The sequence below is a fragment of the Paralichthys olivaceus genome, chromosome 13, assembly GCF_024713975.1.
Source record: "Paralichthys olivaceus isolate ysfri-2021 chromosome 13, ASM2471397v2, whole genome shotgun sequence".
Taxonomy (NCBI): Eukaryota; Metazoa; Chordata; class Actinopteri; order Pleuronectiformes; family Paralichthyidae; genus Paralichthys; species Paralichthys olivaceus.
This window is the reverse complement of record NC_091105.1, coordinates 16632680-16655006: the sequence shown is the minus strand read 5'-3', so window position 1 is coordinate 16655006 and position 22327 is coordinate 16632680. Positions and strand designations below refer to the sequence as shown.

The 22327-nt window shown below is 40.4% G+C and overlaps 1 protein-coding gene across 5 annotated transcripts in view; it reads left to right on the top strand.

Annotated features, from left to right (window-relative positions):
• LOC109632040 (CUB and sushi domain-containing protein 3-like) overlaps nucleotides 1-22327 on the top strand; it is a 205402-nt gene that overhangs the window by 136642 nt on the left and 46433 nt on the right. For 3 of the 5 annotated variants that reach the window (XM_069537721.1, XM_069537718.1, XM_069537717.1), the window contains 11 exons: nucleotides 201-281; nucleotides 1110-1223; nucleotides 7408-7596; nucleotides 8287-8445; nucleotides 10126-10314; nucleotides 12454-12639; nucleotides 13356-13550; nucleotides 14850-15023; nucleotides 16614-16787; nucleotides 17572-17745; nucleotides 21920-22105. In XM_069537721.1, the coding sequence (XP_069393822.1) occupies nucleotides 201-281; nucleotides 1110-1223; nucleotides 7408-7596; nucleotides 8287-8445; nucleotides 10126-10314; nucleotides 12454-12639; nucleotides 13356-13550; nucleotides 14850-15023; nucleotides 16614-16787; nucleotides 17572-17745; nucleotides 21920-22105 (1821 nt within the window). The remainder of the gene's footprint in view (nucleotides 1-200; nucleotides 282-1109; nucleotides 1224-7407; nucleotides 7597-8286; nucleotides 8446-10125; nucleotides 10315-12453; nucleotides 12640-13355; nucleotides 13551-14849; nucleotides 15024-16613; nucleotides 16788-17571; nucleotides 17746-21919; nucleotides 22106-22327) is intronic. The other 2 variants (XM_069537722.1, XM_069537719.1) reach the window with 1 other exon arrangement.

The following is a 22327-nucleotide window of genomic DNA, read 5'->3' as shown; positions in this document are numbered from 1 at the left end:
CCCAGCTCAGGTAAATTAGTGATTGGTTTTTGATGATCATAAACAGTGATAGGTGGCAGTTTATGATCCATTTAAGTTTCAGTATGAGAGTAAAGAATATGTTGCGGTTCAATAGAAAATACACACACACACACACAAACACTGTATCTTCCTGTCTTACTTGAGTGCACAGATTTCAGTATGTGTCCTCTCCCCAACAGCATACCAGCTGAGAACATGTCAGCCACCCCCTCCTGTCGCCAACGCCACTATCCTAACCGATGATGACGAGTTTGAAATAGGTTTGTCTTATTTTATTTCTCTTGTTTACTGGCCAGGGGAATACATGATACAATAAATTTGCACCAGACACAATGTAATTGGCATGGAAAGCCCTGGACAGAGTGGAAAAATAAGACTAGACATATCGAAAAAATGATTTTGAACTATAATTAATTACTCACTTGATTTTATTTTTTGTTTATTGAAACCATTTTTATTTGCCTTTGTGAATGTATTAACCCATCAATCCATTCTCATGGGTTTACTTATAAATTTTGATATCTCAATCCTCCTGCATTGTGCTCTTTGTCTCTTTCTTTTTTGCTCTTTGCTATTCCATCCTGTATTTCTTTCCTTCCTATTGAGTGTTTGCCATGTGTTTGTGCTTCGTACAATAAAGTATTAGTTTGAGGGCAGGGCTAATTAACTCTCCATATAAGCTGTTTGTATTTTCAGTGTTCAGAAGTGATTAGCAAACTGAAGTGGAACCCATGTGGCTACTGGCTGCCTTATTTTCAGTCTTTGAAATTGAGTGTAATTTTGATTTCAAATGTGTGTGCGTGTGTGTGTGCTTTCAAGTTTGCCGCTCTGTAATGTAATGAAGTGCCTCCAGTACAGCTAGGGCATGTCACTCTTCATTAGGAAATGTGTTGTCGATTGCTGTTTCAAGTGCTGGTACTGAGGAAACTTTTTACTGACATGGTTTTGTGGGGATGTGTGTTTTGTGTGTGTGTGTGTGTGTGTGTGTGTGTGTGGGTGTGTCTGTGTGTCTGTCTGTCTGTCTGTCTGTCTGTCTGTCTGTCTATCTGTGTGGGTTTGTATGACTGCGGGTGAAAATGACCTCGCAGGGGACATTATTCGGTACTCGTGCTTGCCAGGCTTCACCTTGGTGGGCAGTGAGATTCTGACCTGTCGTCTTGGAGAGAGGCTACAGATGGATGGACCCCCACCAGTCTGTCAAGGTTGGTTTAATTCAGCGTGGGTTTATGAGTCTATTAATATGTCATGAATTTGTGTGGTTTTATAACTCTTACTGTGTTTACTTGTCTTAATATTGTTCTGTGTGTGTTGTGTTTAAAGGTTGATTTCTGCACATACACTCAACACATACATTTGTTTTTGTATTGATGTTCCGTTATGTGTGTCTGTGTGTGTGTGCACTTTATGCTACTCTGCCAAGGTTGCTTGCAGTCAGCAACACCTACTGTTGATGCATCACTTAACGGACTGCCAGCAGGGCCCCTTCTAGCAGGTTCCTGGTGACAAACAGCATCTCCTCTCTAATTAATCAACCCTCACAGAGTCAGAATGCTACTGACCTAAGATCATAGACCTGTGCTCCCTTAGAATCAACACTGGACTGTGAAGGATCAGTGGGAAACAAATTACACATCAGCAGGTTTCATAGACATGTGTCTTTTTGTAGTATATCAAGGGTGGGCAACCATAGCTGATTTGTTTCTTTCTCTGTAGAAAGAGAGAGCTTATTTTTTACCCCTTAATCCAGCTCAAATGGCCCCATGGGTTTGATTGATATAAAAAGTCTCCCTCCCATGTTTTTACAGAAGATGATTTTTCAAACAAGAAACAAAGGGAAAGAAATGTCTGTGTTGTCTGCATCAGAGACTTTGTTTAGACCAAAAAAAACAAATGCCATCCGCCAGCCTGTCGTGCCAATACATCTTCGCTGCAGACAACAGAGCTCTCTGAAAACCCCTATTCCCTATGGTTAGACATCTTTTGATGAGCCCTGAAGTCCTTTCTCTGCAAGTCTTGAGCTGATGAGCATTTCTGTCTTTGTGTTTCTTGAAACTATGAGAAATCGTATTGGACTTGTGATCAAGGAATGACAGATACTCAACAAACCCATAGCCTGTGTTCAAAAAGCCTCTTAGAATAGGACTAGTGATTTGGAAAGTATTTGCTCTTCCCTGCCTCTTATTATTTGATGTGACTTGATAACTTGTTTCTCCCCCTAGAGCGATTCTGCAGCTGACATTGTTTTGCTTTTACAATTTCCAAACTAGGTAATTTCATGTTAGTATTTGAAAAGTGTCCCAAGCAAAGCAACACTTAGGCCCAATCCCATTTCTCCCCTTCTCCCTACCTCTACCCCTACCCCTTGTTTTCGAGGGTTATCTTGCTCTTGAGGTTTGTTGTCAGAGTTGAAGTGTTTTCCTGCTTTCCCTCCGTACTATGACAATAATTGTAAAGCACAATGACATTTTACTTTTATCCAATGGAAATTGAAAAGCTGGGATGCTCAGCATTCTTTCACATATACATCAAAAGCACACAGCTTGCTAGCAGTGGTCTGTTGAAAACCCTGCATTGTTATTAGAGGAGCAGTTAAGTTCAGTAACATCACTGCTATACGCTGCTTAAATCAAATGCTTCATGTATCTTCAAAGAGCAGGGATGCAACATGAGTTATTGTAAAAATATGGGATTATCATGCAAAAAGAAATCGCTAGCATAACCATTTTTTTAAGGTTGTTGTGAAAAAATGTACCATGATACATTGAACTGAAATATTAAAATCATTATCCTATCTTATTGAGAAAATACTACATTTGTGGGTCTCTCTCCCATCTTGCTAGTGATTTGTGAGGCATTCTGGGAAATTCTCATAGCCCTCGGTTTGAAGTGTGGATCTGAAAAATCTCTATTTCGAGGGCTGTACAGCCCTAACTCTTGGCCCTCCCCCTTCATCCCAACAAGTATCTGCACACACAACCCCTATACGAGAATGCACAAAACAGAGGAGAAGGGCTAAGGGGAAGGGACAAGTGTTGAAATGGGATTGGGCCTTAGTAACGGTAAAAGATTAAGTCAAGTGACCTCATCAGTGATCCAGGATTCTGGAAGCCGTTCATATTTTTGTACTGTATTTATGAAGGCCACAAGCTGGACTGCTAGTGAATGTCTCTGTTAGCGTATGCACAAAGGTCAAACAGGGCTAAAGGATGGCAGTTTGATAAAATGTGCATTGATGTCGGTGTCCTGAAAACAAGGCTTACCTTCCCCTCTGCTGCAAAGGTCCTACCTAACATTTTTCTAAATTAAAAATGTATAAATACAAAAGGGATCTGAAATCTTGCTACATTGTTTTTTTGCTTGACATTATTTTTGCTTGACATTACAAAGAGAGGGAGAGAGATAGAAGACAATGGAGCTTCATCGCATCCTGCATTATAATGTTCTGGCATACAAATCACATTATTCTGAATGAATGGATTTGTAGTAAAATGCTTTCCAATGTTCAATTCCATTGCTCTTTTTAAAGTGACCAATTAGCAGATCAGCAACAAGCAGGAGCAGTTTGGAATAATGTGATATGTTCCTTTTGTGCCAAGCGAGGGCAGTCAGTCAGTCAGTCAGTCAGTCACTTGAGAATAGTGGAAGACATTTCAACCTCTCTTGTTATGTAGGGTTTGCCAGCTCTCACCTGCTCATGTGTTACTGACTACACAAAGCTCTGCCAACACCAACCAGCTGCTCTGAGTGAAAACCCTCGTACTGTTATTGAAATTATTTCATAAGCTTCAATATAAATGGCTAAATTAACCTTCCAAATCACGATGGGTGAATAATCCAGGTGGGACTAGACAACATTGTTTTTCATTTGATTTCATCGAAGAAGGCTAGATGTCATAAATCAGCATTTGTGATATTTGAAACATTTTTGAAGTTGGACATCGAAAAGTCTGTTGTATCACAGTAAGTTGTGTTGCGTTACATCAATTGTGTTACTAGTAAAGCTTGGGGTGCTCTACATGAAGTCATGCTTCATTGATGTGAAATGTTCGAAAACATAATGAGTTTTGCTCATCGATTTCAACGAGTATTGTATGTAATACTATGTGCGTAACCCAAACAAAAACATACTTCTTTTCTGAAGAGCGTTGAGGAAACACTTCTGTAAGCTGCTGAAATATTTTCCCCTCATTTAGATCATCTGTGATTGTCTGAAACGCTACTTTGAAAACTTTTCAACGGGCTAAGAGCGCCAACAAATAACTTACATTTCCCATAATGCATGTTTCTTTTTTTGCCAGTATATAAGTAAATCACAATCTCACGCACATCTCATCTCCAAAGGGAAAACCTGTGAACCACACAATAGTTGCACCCGGTCTTAATGGGTTAAAGTGTTAATCAAAATGGGCAGATGATGAGCCCTCATATTTCCCCTGATCGAACTGCTCCATTAAACCTGCCTTGAGGAATAGTCTGGACTATTTTGGGACACGTGGATTAGTAATTCGTTGTCTGACATTTCCATGGATCACCTCATTATTGTAGTGAAGAACTCATTGCATTTTCTAATATTGGGTATGTTATGTCCTTGTGCCACCTGTAGCAAGAAACTAATTGCTCTCCTTGGGACATGTAGAGTTGAACTTAATTTGAGTTGACCTGCTATTCACATCGCAGAGACTGCTACAATAAGCCTGTAATGGGGCCATTTCCTGTTGGCAGCTTGCCGACAGGGCAGGAAAAGGAATTCTCCTGTGTTCCCTGATTCTGCTTTTGTTTGCTGTCAACCCTTCTGTTAATTGTCATTTTAGGCTTACAAGATAACACTGAAATGTCCTTGCATGGCTATGCAATTTCACCCCTAAATGCCCCTGGTTTGTAAGATATTTCCCCAGGCTCTGACTCGCTGAAAGCCTACGAGGAAGGTTACCCAAAAGCTTTGATCAAGGATAGAAACACGAACAATAAAATAAATTCACCATATTTGTCTTTGTAGCCAATGACAGGGCAAAACAGAAAAAAAAAGAAATGGTGGTTTATACAAGGTAATACCAAGACGTGTCAGTTTTAACAAACACAAATACATTTTACATTGAAGCAAATCATGTTTTAATATATTCAGTTTTATCACAGTCAGTACTATATATAAGGCGCAGCAGATGATATCAGCATTGAGTATTTACCTGGATGTAATTCAGTGGCTAAGGATGGTTGGTCAATATACTAATTCACAGTTTAATGCTTATTCCCTTGAGATACGACGTGTCCTCTCTTTACAAGATAAAATGAAATTAGAAATACACTAAGGTACTAAGGTACAGAGGTCTAGATTTGTAGTCTAGCTATCATATAAACACATTGTAAGCTTCGGTCTGCTCTCGGGGTAGCATTCTCTCCTTATCAAGGTTTCTCTAAAAACTCATCCCACAAAGTAGCAGTATCGATGTGTCTGAAACAGTTTTAAGCCTCTCATAATTTATTTTTTTCAAACGCTGCACCAAAGTCTGAGGCAAAGCAGTTTGAGCCACAACTCTGCTCATTGGAAAAGGTTTGTTGCCTGGCAACGTTAGCTTATTAAACAAGTACCGGGGGCTTATTTATTTCAATAACAAAGTCACCCAAATAGATCCTTCTATGTACAGCATGTGACATCTTTGTAATATCTATATATGTATATATCAAAAGATTGTAATATAATGTATAGAATCTTAAAAGCCCATTATATCATGATCTCCTGTAAGGAATGTGGATGTGTACAGTGTTTCAAGGGATTTGGGGTCGGTGCAGGAGTGAAATCAGTAATTGCTAATAGCAGTTATTTATAAATTAAGCAGAAGTTCTGTGTTCAACAAATATTCCCACTGATGCCAGTAAAGCAGATGCTCCTCCTGGTGTCAGAACTGAGGAAGCAGCCATGTGAACTCCTGCAAATGCAGCAACTGAAGCCCCATTTTGATCTCCATCATATTGCCAATGAGTCATAAAAATTGTGTGGCACAGACTCTGTTTTTCATATGAAATGCAAATTCAAGTAACTGAACTGCATAGAAACACTCAGACACCTTTTATTTTCTCTTTAGGAGTGTGTGGGCTTCAGAAAGCAGTGCACAGTTCCACAGTGCATGGTGACCCTATGTGACATTAGCCTTCACAATGTGAAAAGCACAAGCTCATAGTTTGCAGTTTTACAGTTACTTACGAGTAGCATTTTGGTATATATGTTAATTGCAGGGGACAACAGAAACAATAAGAATGCACTGTGATTTTTCAGATAATGCAAAAACATCTGAAAATCTTACACAACCTTACAAGAAAAATATACATACAGGAGAATATTGCTCATTTATCTCAAACTGTTAGGAAATCAAGTAAATACTATTTCATATCTCGTCTCTTCATTTATTTTAATAGATCTGAATTTAAATTTGTTGCCACACCAATGAATGCAGTACAGTGCTTCTATAAATATGGATTCTGCTGTGTTCAAATCCTACTAGTTTTTTTTATTTTTTATTATTTACATATTAATATTTGTAGATAATGTAAAGATATTTTTCTGGAGCTCTGTCCACACGGAGAGCTTTTCGTGTATTGTGTGGTTTAAGAACTACATTGTTATTTCGAAAATCACAGACTTTGACATTCTGAAGATCATATCTGTCTGTTATCTTTGAGCCAGAGGCTGTTCTGGTTCAGCCAGTTGAAACTTTTGCAGTGACTTGCCAGATGAAATATTCATGCTGCTATGTGTTACAATTCTTTCCTCCTGGCCTTTTTTCGTGATATACGTCCGATTGTTTCCAGTGACCTTTTTATCTGGAACAGTTGTTCGCGTTAACCTTTTATATGCGTCATGTTTCTTCACTAGTGGCCCAGAAGAGAAACGTCTGTTACCAGCACAAAGGAAAAGAAATAAAACAGGACTGTCATTATTTAAGACATGCCTGCTTACAGGAAATGAAGGGAGTGCTTAGAGCTGATACACAAGAACTTACACACACACATGCACACACAATATTTCTGTATAGAAATTCACTCTCTCACCCACTGAATATTATCTTTGATAGATTGATATCGGGGAAGCTTGGTGACAACAGCAGTTTCACCAGTTAAGCCTTCAGGTGCAATATCAATCTGGCTGAAATTTAATTGTTTCAAGACTAGTTCTTTTTTCACTGTAATTTCTGCTGTCACAGTAGAGCATTGCTTATTTCCTCCTCTCATGTTGCCTTCTCTGCTTCTGCTCGACTTTACCCTCCCTCCTTAACCTGAATACTCTTCCAGCCTCTGTCCCTTCCTCTTTTCTTGCTTTTTCTGAAATTCCTCCTCTGTCACTTTGTTTTCTTCTAACCCGACCTCGCTCTTTTTTCCCCCCTCTTCTTCCAGTACAATGTCCAGCTCACGAAGTGCGATTTGACTCCACCGGCGTGATCCTGAGTCCAGGCTACCCTGACAACTACCCCAATCTCCAGATGTGCTCCTGGCTGATTAACGTGGAGAAGGGTTACAACATCACTCTGCACTTTGAACTCTTCCAGACAGAGAAGGAGTTCGACATCTTGGAAATATTTGATGGTGAGTTCTGCTGAGGATTTGAGTCTTATTGAACAAGAAGTAGTCAGCAAGATGAAAACCAAGTGAAATCTTTGATTTTCGGTCCAAAACACTAGTGCAGTGTCTGTTCTCAACCTGCCTGTTTAGAATTGGCTCTTTGCTTGGCCAGGGTTAAGGCTCCGGAGCTACTTCAGAATTATTTATTGTCATTAGTGAGTCCTAGAAATTAGAATTTAGAAAACCTTGTGTTCAACCTACCTGGTCAGTATTTGTATTGGTCACATGTCACAGGTCACACATGTTTATTTACATTTAATAAATATTTTATCATGTGTCCAGATCGCAACAAACTCGGCACTGTACTTCTCTGACCATTAATAATACACATGCAAAGTGTGACGATGATTAATTGAACGGTTTACTAGATGTGTTCAAAATAGAGATTTGTATATATTTGTACAGATATGTCAGTGTTTTTCATGTTCTGAATGTTTTATCTTAGACCTAGAATATTTGGTTCAACTAATGTGTTCAGTAAAAGTACCTGTGGTTTGTATTTGATACCATTATTAGATGCCTTTTAGAAATATCTGTCACATTTGATGTGGTCTTCTCACTTGCATAAATGTAATTATTTGTTGTGAAACCATTCACGATGCCTGTCCATTTTCTTTACATTATGCCTGTGTACGTGTGAACCTCTGGGTTCAGGTCCCAACATCTACAGCCAAAACCTGGCCTCACTGAGTGGTGACGTTGAAACACCCTTCAGCCTGACCACCTCAGGCCACCAGCTCCTTCTGCGCTGGTCCTCTGACCATGGCACCAATCGACGCGGCTTCCACATCAGATACGTGGGTGAGTATCAAAGTATGTATCCAGCTTATAATCATATTCTCTTTCTATTAGTGCTATTTGAATATATTTTTCTTCAAATTGCATAAAAGTGATAAAAGTCATGGGTTCACAATTCGGTCAGTTACATTTCTTGCTCTGTATACACACTTCAATTGAATAAGTGGTAACCCTGCATGGGGGCAAATATTATATCATCTCTGCTGCAACTATTGAATATTTCTGTGCCCAGAACATGACCTGTGGTTTTTATCACAGTGTGCTGTGATTATTTCTGGATATGTATTGAGTTTTTAATTTCAGTGAATTTACAGAAATACTCCACAGGTGGGGGAGGGGCATGGCTGGGTTGACGGTTTGATTCCTGGTTCCCCCAAACACAGGTTGTGTCAGGAACAGCATCCAGCTTTAAAAATGTCTGCAAAATTAAAATAGGCAGATGGCGATCCACAGTTTCGACCCCTCATCCAGTTTCAGCCAAAAGATGAGAACAGCAACTACAGTATGTCCACAGAAATGATAAAGGCTCACAAAAGATGTTTTCACACACAAAAACCATGAAGGAAGAAGGTCACTAAAAAGCTTGGTTGCTCTTTTGTGCTGCTTAATTTCAAAGGTTTTAAATTCTTAATTGGCTGTTTAATAAAGCAAGTGGTGCTAAGCAAGAGTAGCACAGGGGATCGTCTTCCATTTGCAATACATCAATAATAATGAAAAAGGCACAAAAGGCATTCATATTTCATGTTGTGACTCTCCGTTATATCTAATACACACGGGTATGTTGGAGTGAGAGCATGTCGGCACAATGAATTTTGTAGAGGTCTCCTCGTTGACTTGATTGACTTGAACAGGAACTGACTTAAACTCCAGTGTGCATCTTTTCATCTTAAATCCACGCTGCCTCGCAGACATGCTGATTTGGAAGAATGTTTGACAGCATTTCTGAAGCGCACTGTGTTTTCCTGGATCCTCAGTCCCATTGGCTATTTGCTGCTCAAGCTTTAGAAATCAGAATGACCTTTTTTGTGTTTGACAGACTGTAAGATGAGGGACGAGAACGCTATGGAACAAGTAGCAGGAAGATGCAGCACTTGGGGTTGGGGGACATCTACAGAACTAGACATATGGCCACGTGTACGGGGAAATAGTGTGATGGATGATGGCATCGGGCGGGGGTTACAGGTTTACTAAGTTTTACCTGGTATGGAGCAAAGTTATTGCAGGTTAAAATGATAAATGTGGTTGGTTGAAAACACAGTAAAAGATTAACTTGATGAGACTCCTAAATTAAACTTGTATGTTAGTCTCAGTGCTCTCTACACACCGCTGTCAGTACTTGTCAAAGATGGTTTGTGAGAGAGGATGCTGGCCTCAGCATGACTGATACTATCATCCTTAGAAACCTTTGCACCAGTATCACTAAGTGAATGTGTAAAATATTTGTGACACTCCTCAGGCGTTTCCCTCATTATCTTCCCTCATTCAACATGGAGGCTTACTGTGACTACATGTTCACCTGAATCTTATTCGAGAGGACCTCTCTTCTCTTTTCTCTTTGTCTCTTTTTCCTATAAATATCTTCTATCCTCCTTCCATGGCTTCATTCTCACCTTCTCTCATGTTTCTCTCTCCTCTCCTCCGCCGTGCCACTCTCCCATCCTCTCCCCTGTTCGTTAATTCGTCCATCTCTTGTAGCCCTGTACTGCAGTACCCCTGACTCCCCACAGCATGGCTTTGTAGTGAGCCAGACCGGAGGTCATCTTAACAGCATGGTGCGCTGGGCTTGCGACAGGGGGTACAAGCTGATTGGAAAGGGCACAGCTGTGTGCAAGAAGAGCGTCTATGGCTTCTACGCCTGGGACGCGCCAGTCCCTGCATGTCAAGGTGAGCTCATCTGCTGTGGCAGCCTTTTATTTCCAACTTCAGCCAGCCTCTTACCCTGTTCTTCTGGTCACTGCCTCTGTACCCTTACACTCAGCAGGCAGACAGGCAAGCGCTTAAGGCATCCGAGTGTCTCGTCCCAAACATTCCTGTGTTGTTAGGAGCTGAACTGAATCCAGCCTGATTGAGAGCCAGTGCCCTGTCAGGTGGAAAGGAAACAGAAATCAATCCCTCCTTCTTCTGTCAATTTCCACTTCTTCAAATTACTTTGGTTAACTTGCCATTAGCATGCAGTGTCTGCCGCTGTTGGGTCTCACTCAACTAATTGGGTTCTTTGATGCGCACACGTGAAATGTGTGCATTCTGGTGCCCGTGATGGCTCACACACACACACACACACACACACACACACACAGCCACGCAGCACCAAACAGCAACAGATGGCGTGCTCAATTGCATCTTACCATGCTGCCGTGAAATCACAATATATATGTCATGTACTTTAAAATGATTTAAAAACACTTCACACCTGTGATTGATTCCGTCAGTTTGGTAATTGCACACAGCTTTTCTGGAGCACATAAACCCAACCATGGCTGCAAATGATCCAATGTATTCAGACAGATGCTGTCCATCTGCTATCTGCAGGATGATTGAGATTGCATTGCAGCCTGTTCAATCTTTCACTCTTTCCAATCCATATTGTTTGATAGGTTGAGAATGAGCAGTACATTAATCCATCACTGTTGCTCATGGATTTGAGAGACAGAGCGGGACTCTTAAATAATGGTTCAGGCCCACTGACCTTCTCAGCTTTGATCATTTTAAAAGAGTTCACTCTTTTTTTTAACTTGAAACTTTTCATCTGCAGTCTAGAAAGGCTTTGGGTGCTTGTAATTACCATTCGTTACCAAAAGTTCTCACAAATGAACATTGAACGCACCTTCGATGTTTCTCCATGTGCAACTGCTCCACTTTACGATGTGTGTATTTGCATAAATGTTTGTGTTTAGTGGGACCCTGCAGATATTGGTTTCCCCAATCTGTTCACTCCCTCTGACTTGGCTCTCACAATAAACACCTTGAAACCTGCTAGCTTTAGCTTTCTGCTGGGTTGAAACACTGGGGCTGCAGTAACACAAGATTTAAGAGATATAAGGACAAGGACACAGTGCTACATGGAAGGTGTTACTGTTTAAACAGTCACTTTATAGGTAGTTACTTTAATGAGTGGGTCTTCATTAAATGTAAGTCATTAGTGTGTTTTCAAATGACCCATTAATGACATCTTAACTAATCCTATAATTGTCTTTGAATTGGTCTAATAGCCTATTGTAAATCTTCCTTTATAAAATTAATGGAGGGCTTAAATTTTAATAACTTACCTTTCTGTGTGTTAGACTATCTCTACTGGGCCAGTCCTACATTTTAATGGATTCCTTTAACTGGGGAGAGTTTAAGAGCAGAGTTATTGATTCAGTGGTCTCTAATATAGTTCAATTTAAACAAATTACTTAGTTAAAGTTGATGTGAATCCACATTCCCACATCACTATTAGACATGCTAATGGGTGTGAGCACCTTGTTTTCCTTGTCGATGATGACTGTTTAAGTAGGTTTAATATATCAGCATTTTGGAAACGTTTTCAGCAGTGACCCTTTAATCGCCACTTATTCTATTAAAGAAGGCTCAAGGGCACCAGGCAGCATTGTGCACAGTATCAGGAGTCTTGAAGTGGGTCAACCAAATAAAATTGATTAATTATTATCACTGATATCAAATCTGCTGTGAAATATTTCTATATTTATGTAAGAGTCTGTTGTTGGAATTCTACAAGGCTGTTCAACGTCAACACAATGTGATTATTTCCTTTTTCGGTTTTTACTTTCTAAATGTGACTATTCAAAAGAAAAATAACAAAATAGCTGCTTGGGTAAATTGAAAAAATCCATTTCCTGCGCACCACAAATGGGTTTCTCTCTGTGGCGAGCACATACACACATACAGTACATGTGGCTGTTGTGTGAATGTGCCTGCCTATCATGCCTGTGTTTACCAGAATTTCTCTGCAAATCCCTATAGGATGTGTCTTGTCTTGCGCATAAACATGTGTGTCGACAATCGTCGTCTTGTTGTCTGCAGCTGTGTCATGCGGTGTGCCCACCGCGCCAGTGAATGGAGGTGTGCTCGCTGCTGATTACTCTGTCGGCACACGGGTGACCTACTTCTGCAACAGCGGCTACCGGCTTTCCTCCAAAGAGCTGACGACCACAGTCTGCCAGCCAGACGGCACCTGGAGCAACCACAATAAGATACCCCGATGTATCGGTGAGTAGAGGGTGAGGATGGTGTAGAAAGATGGGGTAACCACAAGACCCCAGAGCACAGTGGTTCCATGAGAGATGAAGATTAGAGAGAGCTGTGGAGAAAATGATTTTTATAATTTAACTGACTTGGAGACAGAATTAGTGTAAAATGTGTTTTGGAACACAACAGTTTTAACATATACTATACTGTTATGGTAGTTGCAGTCTCATAAGACATGAGTTGTGGTTTCTTTAAAGAAACTAACTTGTAGTAATGATAAGATGGATAGGTGAAAGGAAAGTGGAGAGTAACTCCAGCTCGGGGCTGGGTTGAGTGTTTTACATGCCAGAGCAACTCTTAGTATAGTGAGTGACAGCATTGTTTACAGTTGAGACCAGTTGTTATTCCCTCCTGTAAATATGTCTCACAGCAGAGAAAGAAACAATCTTTTTTTGCAACCCATTTAGTTTTGCAGGGTGCCAATTCAAAAACAGCCTTGTTGCAGAAATTTGTTTTTTACATTTCAACACATAGATTAGTTTATTGTTCTGATTACATTTTGTTGTATTTCTTCTAGACTGTTGTACATGTTAACAGGTTTTCACTCAGCCGCGGGTGTGAGAGGGATAAGAGAAGAAATGGAAACAGAAGTCATTCCATTTGAATTATCCAAAAAATAACAATGTCCACTCCCAGCTGAATCCCCTCTTCTGTTTTTTTTTTCCTTTCTGCCACAGTAATGATGTGCCCCAGTCTCAGCTCCTTCTCTCTAGACCACGGGAAATGGAAGATAGTCAATGGCTCGCACTATGAGTATGGCACCAAAATAATCTTCACCTGCAACCCCGGATACTACCGTGTTGGCCCTGCACACATACAGTGCCTGGCCAATGGGGTGTGGAGCTGGAGGACTGAGAGACCTCGGTGTAGAAGTGAGTGACTCCTGCAACACATACATTTTTTTTTTTAAATCACATAGTCATGCACTTAAAAACTGAACTAAACAAAAATAGAATCTTATATAAATATAATAACCATCCAAGATTATTTTATCATTGCATTATTGTGAAAATAAAACATCAGTGAAGGCACACACAGATGGCTTCTAGTCCCATCACTAAAACATATTAATTGAATTACGGAGAATGTCTACACAATGAGGTCAGGGCTTTGTTCCTTTCCCACTGCTTGAACCTTGCAGCAGGAGATTCTCAGCTCAGACAACAACACAGAAATCTCTGGAGCGTTCAGTTGAGGGGTGGCACAGCAGGAAGAGGATGGACGTAACAAATAATTTGCACTGCAGTCGTCATATGGTTTTGTTTCAGCACGTGGACACTGATCGCCAAAAGCCCTCTTGACATCTTTGTCTGTGTCTTCTACGTGTGTGAATATATTTGTATTATTTTTGTTTTATTTAATTTTTGCATGTTAGAATCATCATCAACACACCCACTCACTCGCTTTGAATCCTCTGGAGGATCTCCTGCTGTGTTCTTACATGAGCTCACATAGTTATTTTCTGGGGGGCTGGCTGGAGAAACTCCAGAAAGTGTGGACCCCCTCACTCAGACATTCTCACTTACAACCCCTGCAGAGATTATCAGGAGTTCAGTGCATGTTTAAATGCCGTTATACTGTTGCATTGAAAAGATAAAATATAAAGAAATTTGTCATTGTTATCCAGCCAGACTGAAAAATCTATGTCCTATCTCACCAAGGATACAGTAGATTCATTGTAACACCACAAGACTTGAAGAATAAATACCTTCTTCAATGCTCACTTGATCGGCCACTCAATAATTCACTTTTATACTCTTGACCTATTCCCATCTTAGCCTAGGTTAGATATTGTTTATTGTGGGACTGGGAAATACAAAGGTTTCCGTTGATGCCATGGAAACTACTTTTTGAGAGGTGAAAAAAAGCACTGAATAGCCATTGTAATAGTAAGAGGAGAAGACAACCAGAATGATGAAAGATGTTGGGGCAAAGGCAAACACCATCATTATCCTCTCCTTTAAATAGTACAGGTCAATCTTTTATCGCATTAAAGTTGCTAAGATGGGTGTAAACGACTGTGCTCCTCTATTGACTGTGAAGATGTAAGCCAACATCCATCTCCTCTTTCTTGTTCCCTCTCACTTTGCCGGTGTCTTGCTCTTTCACTCCCCGTCTCTCCATCTCCTCCTCCTTCGTCTTTTTTTATTATCTCCTGCATCTCATTGCAGTTATTTCCTGTGGCAATCTGCCCACTCCTCCTAATGGGAACAAAATTGGGATTCAGACTACCTTCGGAGCATCAGCCATTTTCAGCTGCAACCTTGGCTATGTTTTAACTGGATCTACTGTCAGAGAGTGTCTCCTGTCTGGCCTCTGGAGTGGGATGGAGACTCAGTGCCTGGGTAAGCAAAGTTGAAATGTTCTCTTAACGTTATCTGTTCAGACAGAGTGTGAGCTTTTTTCGGTTGGGCCAACATGCCCGTAATAAAACCAGATGGGGCAGCAGAGGTTGGGTATAATTGGTTTTGTTACAAAGCGTGTATGGCTGATGATTAAACATTAAGAGGGGTGTAGAGTTTTTTCTTGGGCGTGTTCTGACATCATGCTGGTACTCATCACTGCCACTGGCACACTCTGGACTGTTTCCGTGCTTGTAGAGAGAGTAAGGTAGAAGTTGTGCAAATGTGCAAACAATTTGACAACTACCTTAAGTGGATTGGATCGGGGTGATGTACAGTAAAGCCTGCGTGTCAGTGTGATTTTGTGTTGCTAAAATGTTAAATGTGAGCGAGCAGCTATAGAGCCGCAGCTGGCCGCAAACTATCAGACAACTGCCAAGCTGTACCAACACAATTTGAGCTGTTGTTAAGATATACTGTACAAACATGGAAATACGCTACAGCTTAGCTTACAGCAGCTCATCACGGCTCTGTGCTGTGCAAGAGAAGGAGACATGCGTAATTACTTCAGCCGCATTCAAACCCACACAGCAGCAGAATGTGACGGTTTCCCTGGAAGATGCATTAGTCCGTTTATCAACCCCGTGACACAAGCACTCCAGGCTCTGCTCGAGATTGGTTCACTTCATTAAAAGAAGGGCACCTCTCTCTTGTTTGGCGATACGACTGTCAGAGTTGACATAGCCAGGGACCTCTACAGTATAGTTGCCTACTTCAGCACTATCTTCATAAAATCTGGCTTTTCTCAACTGGGGTGTGATGATAAAATGCTTGACTGAGTTTCTGGGTGCAGGAGTAAATTAGGGAAATCAGACTCACAGTCAGTGGCAATTTCCCAGGTTTTAAGTGGCAGTGGAAACCTCAGCAAGATTCCTCCTCTCAAAAGGGATTTATTGTAGCTGAAAGTAATACAATTACGTGCATGAGTGTATTGCACAAATTCTGAAGACTTGCACATGCCTCTCTTTCTAGTGTTGACGAGAAAAGCTGACTTATCGCCACAAGTGATGCTGAGTCCAATATGAATTTATAAACAATAATTCAGATATAATGAGCCGAAAAATGCTTTCCAAAATTCATTATGTTTCATGAAGACACTCACCAATTTTGTTCCCACGCGTTGTAATTCCAGGACCCTTTCAAATCACCAGTTTGCACTTTTCATTTTATAACAGAGTTTTCAAAATGCGATATTATTCAAATGTGATCAAAACCGTGTTTCTACCACAGAGCTGTCCCTGGGCACCACTGCAGGCTATTATTCTTAGAAGCTTAAAAGTTGAACCCACATATTTCACCACATGAATGATTAACTGAAATAATTCCCAGTGATCTAAGTGCTTTGCATCTAGTATTAAATCCAGTCATCCATATTGGCTTCAACTGAATATCATCAAACAAAACAAAAATCATACATAACAATTGTTATAGGATGTGCTGTCTGATTAATACATTTGCTCAAGAAAAAAAGACATTTTGTAAGGAAGTTATGATACATGTTTAAATTATATTTTCTTTTTTCCTTCATTACAGCCGGTCACTGTGGTGTCCCAGAGCAGATTGTGAATGGGCAGGTGATCGGGGAAAACTTTGGGTACAGGGACACAGTGGTTTACCAGTGCAACCCTGGATTCAGGCTCATTGGCTCCTCAGTACGGATCTGTCAGCAGGACCACAGCTGGTCCGGACAGCTCCCAGTTTGCATCTGTGAGTGCTTTCACCAAACTTCTTGCCGACTAAATAAAGGGAGATGTGTGTGCGTGTGTGTTTATGTGTGAAGGAAAGGAAAGAGAATGGCTGTGGTTAAGAGTCTGACAGCAGTGAGTGTGCAAGTTTGTTTTTTTGCAGGGTTGAGGGAGTTTTTAGGTCACTGAGTAAGTCGAGATTAAATGGACAGGGTATTTTCCTGCATTTTTATGGCAAAAGAGAGCCACAAAATACTACGGTGCCTGTAAATACTACTATAAATGAATATTCCCAACATAGAAGAGGTTAGTCAAAAATGTATTAATTTGATTGAATTATTAAAATAAGTCGATGAATACAAAGGCTTTTATTCTTTTCAAATAATTAAAGCTTGCAATTACCATGCTTCCTCTTCCTTTGCCTGAGCAGCCCTGAAGTCTGTAATCAATAAATATCCTCATAATGTGATTCACCATATCCTATTCACCTATTGATGCACTGAAATGCGTTGTTTACCCTTTACCAATTGAGATCATGTCTCGATTCCTAATTCCCTTGTTGTCCTCTGAGGTTAATTATATGTTAATGATATTTCTATGATAGGTGTCACTGTACATGACCTATTGATTCTTTTTATTGAATTTGTCTCTCCTGTCTATTCTGTCTTTCTCTCTCTCCACACACACTGTGCCTTTCTCTCCCCTCTCATCTTTACCTTGTTCCGCATCATTTCTTTCATCCTCCATCCTCTTCGTTACCTCCTCGCTTCACTCATGTTCCTGGACACGATGCACCTAAACTACAGCTGTGACATGCGGCCACCCCGGCAGCCCTATCTATGGCCGCACCACAGGAGATGGCTTCAACTACAATGATGTTGTGCGCTTTTCCTGCAACAAAGGCTACACCCTGGAAGGACCCTCCACAGCTCAGTGCCAGGCCAGCCGTCAGTGGAGTCAGCAGCCACCGACATGCAGAGGTAAGGTCCAGCTGAAGAGCTGCTGCACAGTGGATAAATAACTGGTGGGTTGACTGACTCGAGGAATCAGGAGGCTGCAGATGTATCTTGAACTAGAAAAGCTGTTTGTCTCTTCTAGCATGTTAAGCCCATGCTCAGACCACACACACTCGTTTGATACAAGAATTTGGAAGCAGCCAATGCATCGTATTCTTGTGTATGTCATTAACCATCTGCATCTGATCCATTTCTGAAGAGGGTACCTCTTGATGTATCACTACAGCTGAAGGTGTTTCATTCAACACATGCACAGGAGCCAATTCTATCTCATTTCCCTTCTGTGAATCAGGCTAACCATCAGTGGGGTGGGTAGCTGCCAGCAAGCAGAAGAAGGATCCAGCCAAAGTGTTGGAACAGAATGAAACAGCTTCCGCAGGTGCTTTGTGATGGTTCAGGAATCCCATGTTAGGATGACCACAAGAATTCAGCAGCCCGGCAGATGTATCATGATCATTCAGAAATCAGTGGCCAGCGACAGCCAGGATGCAGAGACACAGATATCGAAGCATAGTTGATAGAGATGGTGCTCACAGATCTGTTGATGTGAATGAGAAAAGCCACTATCTGTTCTCTGGAAACAGTATAGCATTAGGCAACAACATCTGGAGCCCTGGCCTCAGAGCAGAGGTAGGAAAATAGCAATAATGAGCTTGCGACAGAGTGTATGGGAAGCAAAGAGTTGTTTCTACAATTCTAACAATTTTTAGCACAAAGCTCTCTGCAGGGAAGGATTACTTTGGGCAAGGCAAGAAAGCTCAGTGTACATTCATCGCTAGATATCTTAGATATTTAATTGGGAGAGTCAGATGGTTGCTGTGTCTTAGTTGTGTCGAGTTTTAGTTTGCCCAGGTTCGGCTCATTAGTGTTGTTTTTAAGATCAGCAGCAATCCAGACATTTTTTCTGCACACCAGACCAAAAAAATCTTTTGACAGATTGACAACATGTCCCACAATTCAGACTGTTGTGCTCAAAATAAAGGCGGACAATATCACATAGATGTGTCCTGCTCTACGATGGATGCTCTTGATTAAATATCACTTGGAACATTAGCTTTTGCCTTTGAAAATGTGTCTAGCATGAGACACATGTGATGCATTTTGAAGCTATTAAAGGTAAATAGTGTGAATACTGCGTGGTCTTAACTGAGTGAAATGCTATAAAACAAGGTAACATACTAACATTAAATCAAAGAATAATTTGAGTGTGGCTTTAATTGGTCTGCCAACAGGATTTAGTCAGCCAACGCTCAATTTGCCAGACTTTGCCCATTTAAAAATATCTCTCCTCTTGGCATGCGTGTTGTTGGCAGTCAGATGTGAAGAGACAGAGTTTTCATTACAGTGAATAGCACCGTAGAGACAGACCTGGTAAAAGATCAAAAGAGTAAAATCATATTAAACTGTCATGACTCCCTTTGTCAAAATATGTCTGTTTGCACTAAAATATTTGAGGCCAGCTTCGTCGCAGGTTTACATTATTGATTTTAATTTGATGCTACTCTGAACTTAACTTCACCCTCATCTACTCTCGGCTGTCTAAACCACCTTGTCAGCAGTGTGGCTGCGGAGCGCACGGCTGCTTCGAAAAAGGATGCTGTTGAATCTGCCACAATAGATGCGTCTTTTTGTTTCCAGCAGGAAGCATGAATTGCTATTATTATTGACAGTGCTTAAATATAGCCTGGACTCACTCATCTCGCTGTTTGAAGAATAAGCAGAAAAAGCCCCTGATCAGGTCATCAACAGTTCTATAATTAACTTACAAGTGAACATGCTGACAAATAGCATTTATGTAAATGAGGCTCCAACCGAAGAGACAAGGCTGCGCAGCTTCCAGGAAAGAAAAGTCTCTTCCCCGGTGATGATACTGGGTGGAAGTAATGAGGCAGCTTAGCACATGGATGTTATGTTGTTTTGTTTTAGTACTCCATGCAAGGTAAAATTATTCTTGACGCAATACAAATCCAGATACTCTGACGCGATACACAGAATACACATTACTACAATACACATAATATATGCAGAGGCTATTATAGAAATCCATTACACATAATTAATATAAACATAATGATGAACACTTTATTGTGTAGTAAATACAGAACTGTAGTCTAAGAAGCACTCCATGCTGCTCATAGCGCCATAGCAACTGTATGGACAGAGATGAATGTACACAGGGGTTGTTCAGACATTGGGTGTTTATTTGATGATAAAATGGTTTTAAAAAACGTGAGACACATTTCTCTATACCAGAATACTTTGGTCATGCATTTTCTAAGACAAATATGAAATGAAAATAAAATAATGCAACTTATCTATTTTTTTTCAGCAGCAGGATTTGAAAGAAATAATAAGTCTTGATGTTGATGAAATTATCTGCTAGACTGCATGTTGCCAATGTGTTTACGAACACTTTTCTCATATCTTCTCTGACAAGGGCTTCTTTTGAGCTGTGACAAGTTTGAAATATGACATCCTGTGTTAACTCTGTGTCTTATCTGTCTATCTCATGCTCTCCTCCTCCTCCTCACCTCTCCAGTAACCTTTTTGATGTCTCCTCTGTCTGTCGCAGTCCTCTGCTCTCCCCTCCTCTTCTCCTCTCCTCTCCCCTGTGATAGTCATAAAGAGGATCAGACTACGCCATGTAAAATTGAACTAAATGTCTCTCTTTGTCAAGTGAAGATCTAGTTTATAAACATAACATATTAATAAATGTATTCTACACGTAGCCTTAACCAGTTGTCTGAATACACCAACCAGATTATACAAAATTAAGCCAACAAAGCCCAATTCCATCCTTTCCCATGGGGACTAGTCCTCTGTGCTTATTATTTCAAAAGATGCGATAGTTATACAACACGGCAACACTACTGGATGCCAGCTACAGGCCAATATTCCGCGCAGCAACAGATGTACATCAATCAGCGCTCGATTGCTATGTATTACTTACTGCAGTGTAATCAGTGGAATTTCGTGCTCTAATAATATTTATCTTCCATATGGCACTTTGGCACACTGGTGTGCCTTGGAATTATTTTTGATGATTTATATTGCTATAACCAAATGTAAAGGTGTGCTTGGGAAATACTTGTTTTTATAAGTGCACTTTGTGAGAACCACTGAAACAACTGAAGAACCCTCGTCTTCATCAACCTGAGCTTGCAGAGGAGGCAGTAGGAAGCTCACGTCCTAACCTCCTAACTCAACAGATGCAAAGAATAATTTGTCTTACTTTCTCCCCTTTTGCTTTCTCCACGCTCATATATATACATACAGTCCATGGTCCCAGGTAGTGAGAAGTAGATCAGGACCTAAATTCTACATTTGTTTTTGATTAACAACATTGTATTATTTTCAAGGGCTTTGATGCAAGACCAGATTAATAGATCAGGGTCTTTTTTTTAATCATCATTATTATTTTATAAGGAAAATGATTTATATCTTGTGTTTTTTTTCTTTTTATGGTCTGGAGATATGCATAAAACATTCAGAGCCATAACCAGGCCTAACGACACCTTGATTGTACATATTCCTAAGATGGGTTTGGAAATGCTGCCAACAAGTGAATATTGCCCCAGCCAGGACAGTGCAGTGCACTGTAGCTTAAGAGAGCAAATGCAAAGAGACAACACAAATGTAACTTAACAAAAACATCTTTAGCAATTTGACAACACATGCAAAACACAACCAAAGAGACAAACACACTGCTAATACACACAACACAACCAAAAACAAAGCAATATCCTGTTCTTTACATTTAATTTATATTTTCACATAAAACCAACACAGATCGTTGTTTGTAATGTTGCCAGGAACTGTTCTGTTGTCCATCGATACCTTAGCACCTTTATGAAAAGGAGAATATATTACAGGTTGGAAAGTGTATTCATAAATAGACATAAGATTGCACTCAGGGCAACAGGAACACGAGTAATAGGTTTCTTTTTAACAGTAAGCTCTACAAACAGTCATGTGACTACGCTCCTGCAACAGTAATTTACATTAAAAACATCTGTCTTGCTTGAAATATTCTTGCAGCAATAAAAATGAATTGAACTGCTGCCTGTATTCCCCCATTATGTTTAACTAACTGAATAATGCGCGATGGCGTAACTTTCATTTTCTTTTTTTCAAACAGTTGTAAATTGCACAGACCCGGGTATCCCTGCCAACTCTATTCGGGAGAGTAAGATCGAGCACGGTAACTTCACATTCGGCAGCGTGGTCTTCTACGACTGTAACCCTGGATATTACCTGTTCGGCTCGTCAGTGCTCACATGCCAGCCGGTGGGACACTGGGACAAACCTCTGCCAGACTGCATCGGTAAAGTCTTTGTGTATACGTCTTGTCACTGTTCAGACTCAATCCACTTTTCTTTGTAATCAGTGAATTCTACACTGATGTGATGAATTAATACACTTTAAAGGTTCAGTGTGATTGAGGTGAAAGGGATTTTTGGCAAAAATTGAATATATAATAATCCTAGTGATGTTTTCACTGGTGAGTTTCATCTAAATTGTCTGAATTTTCAGATAGATAGATAGC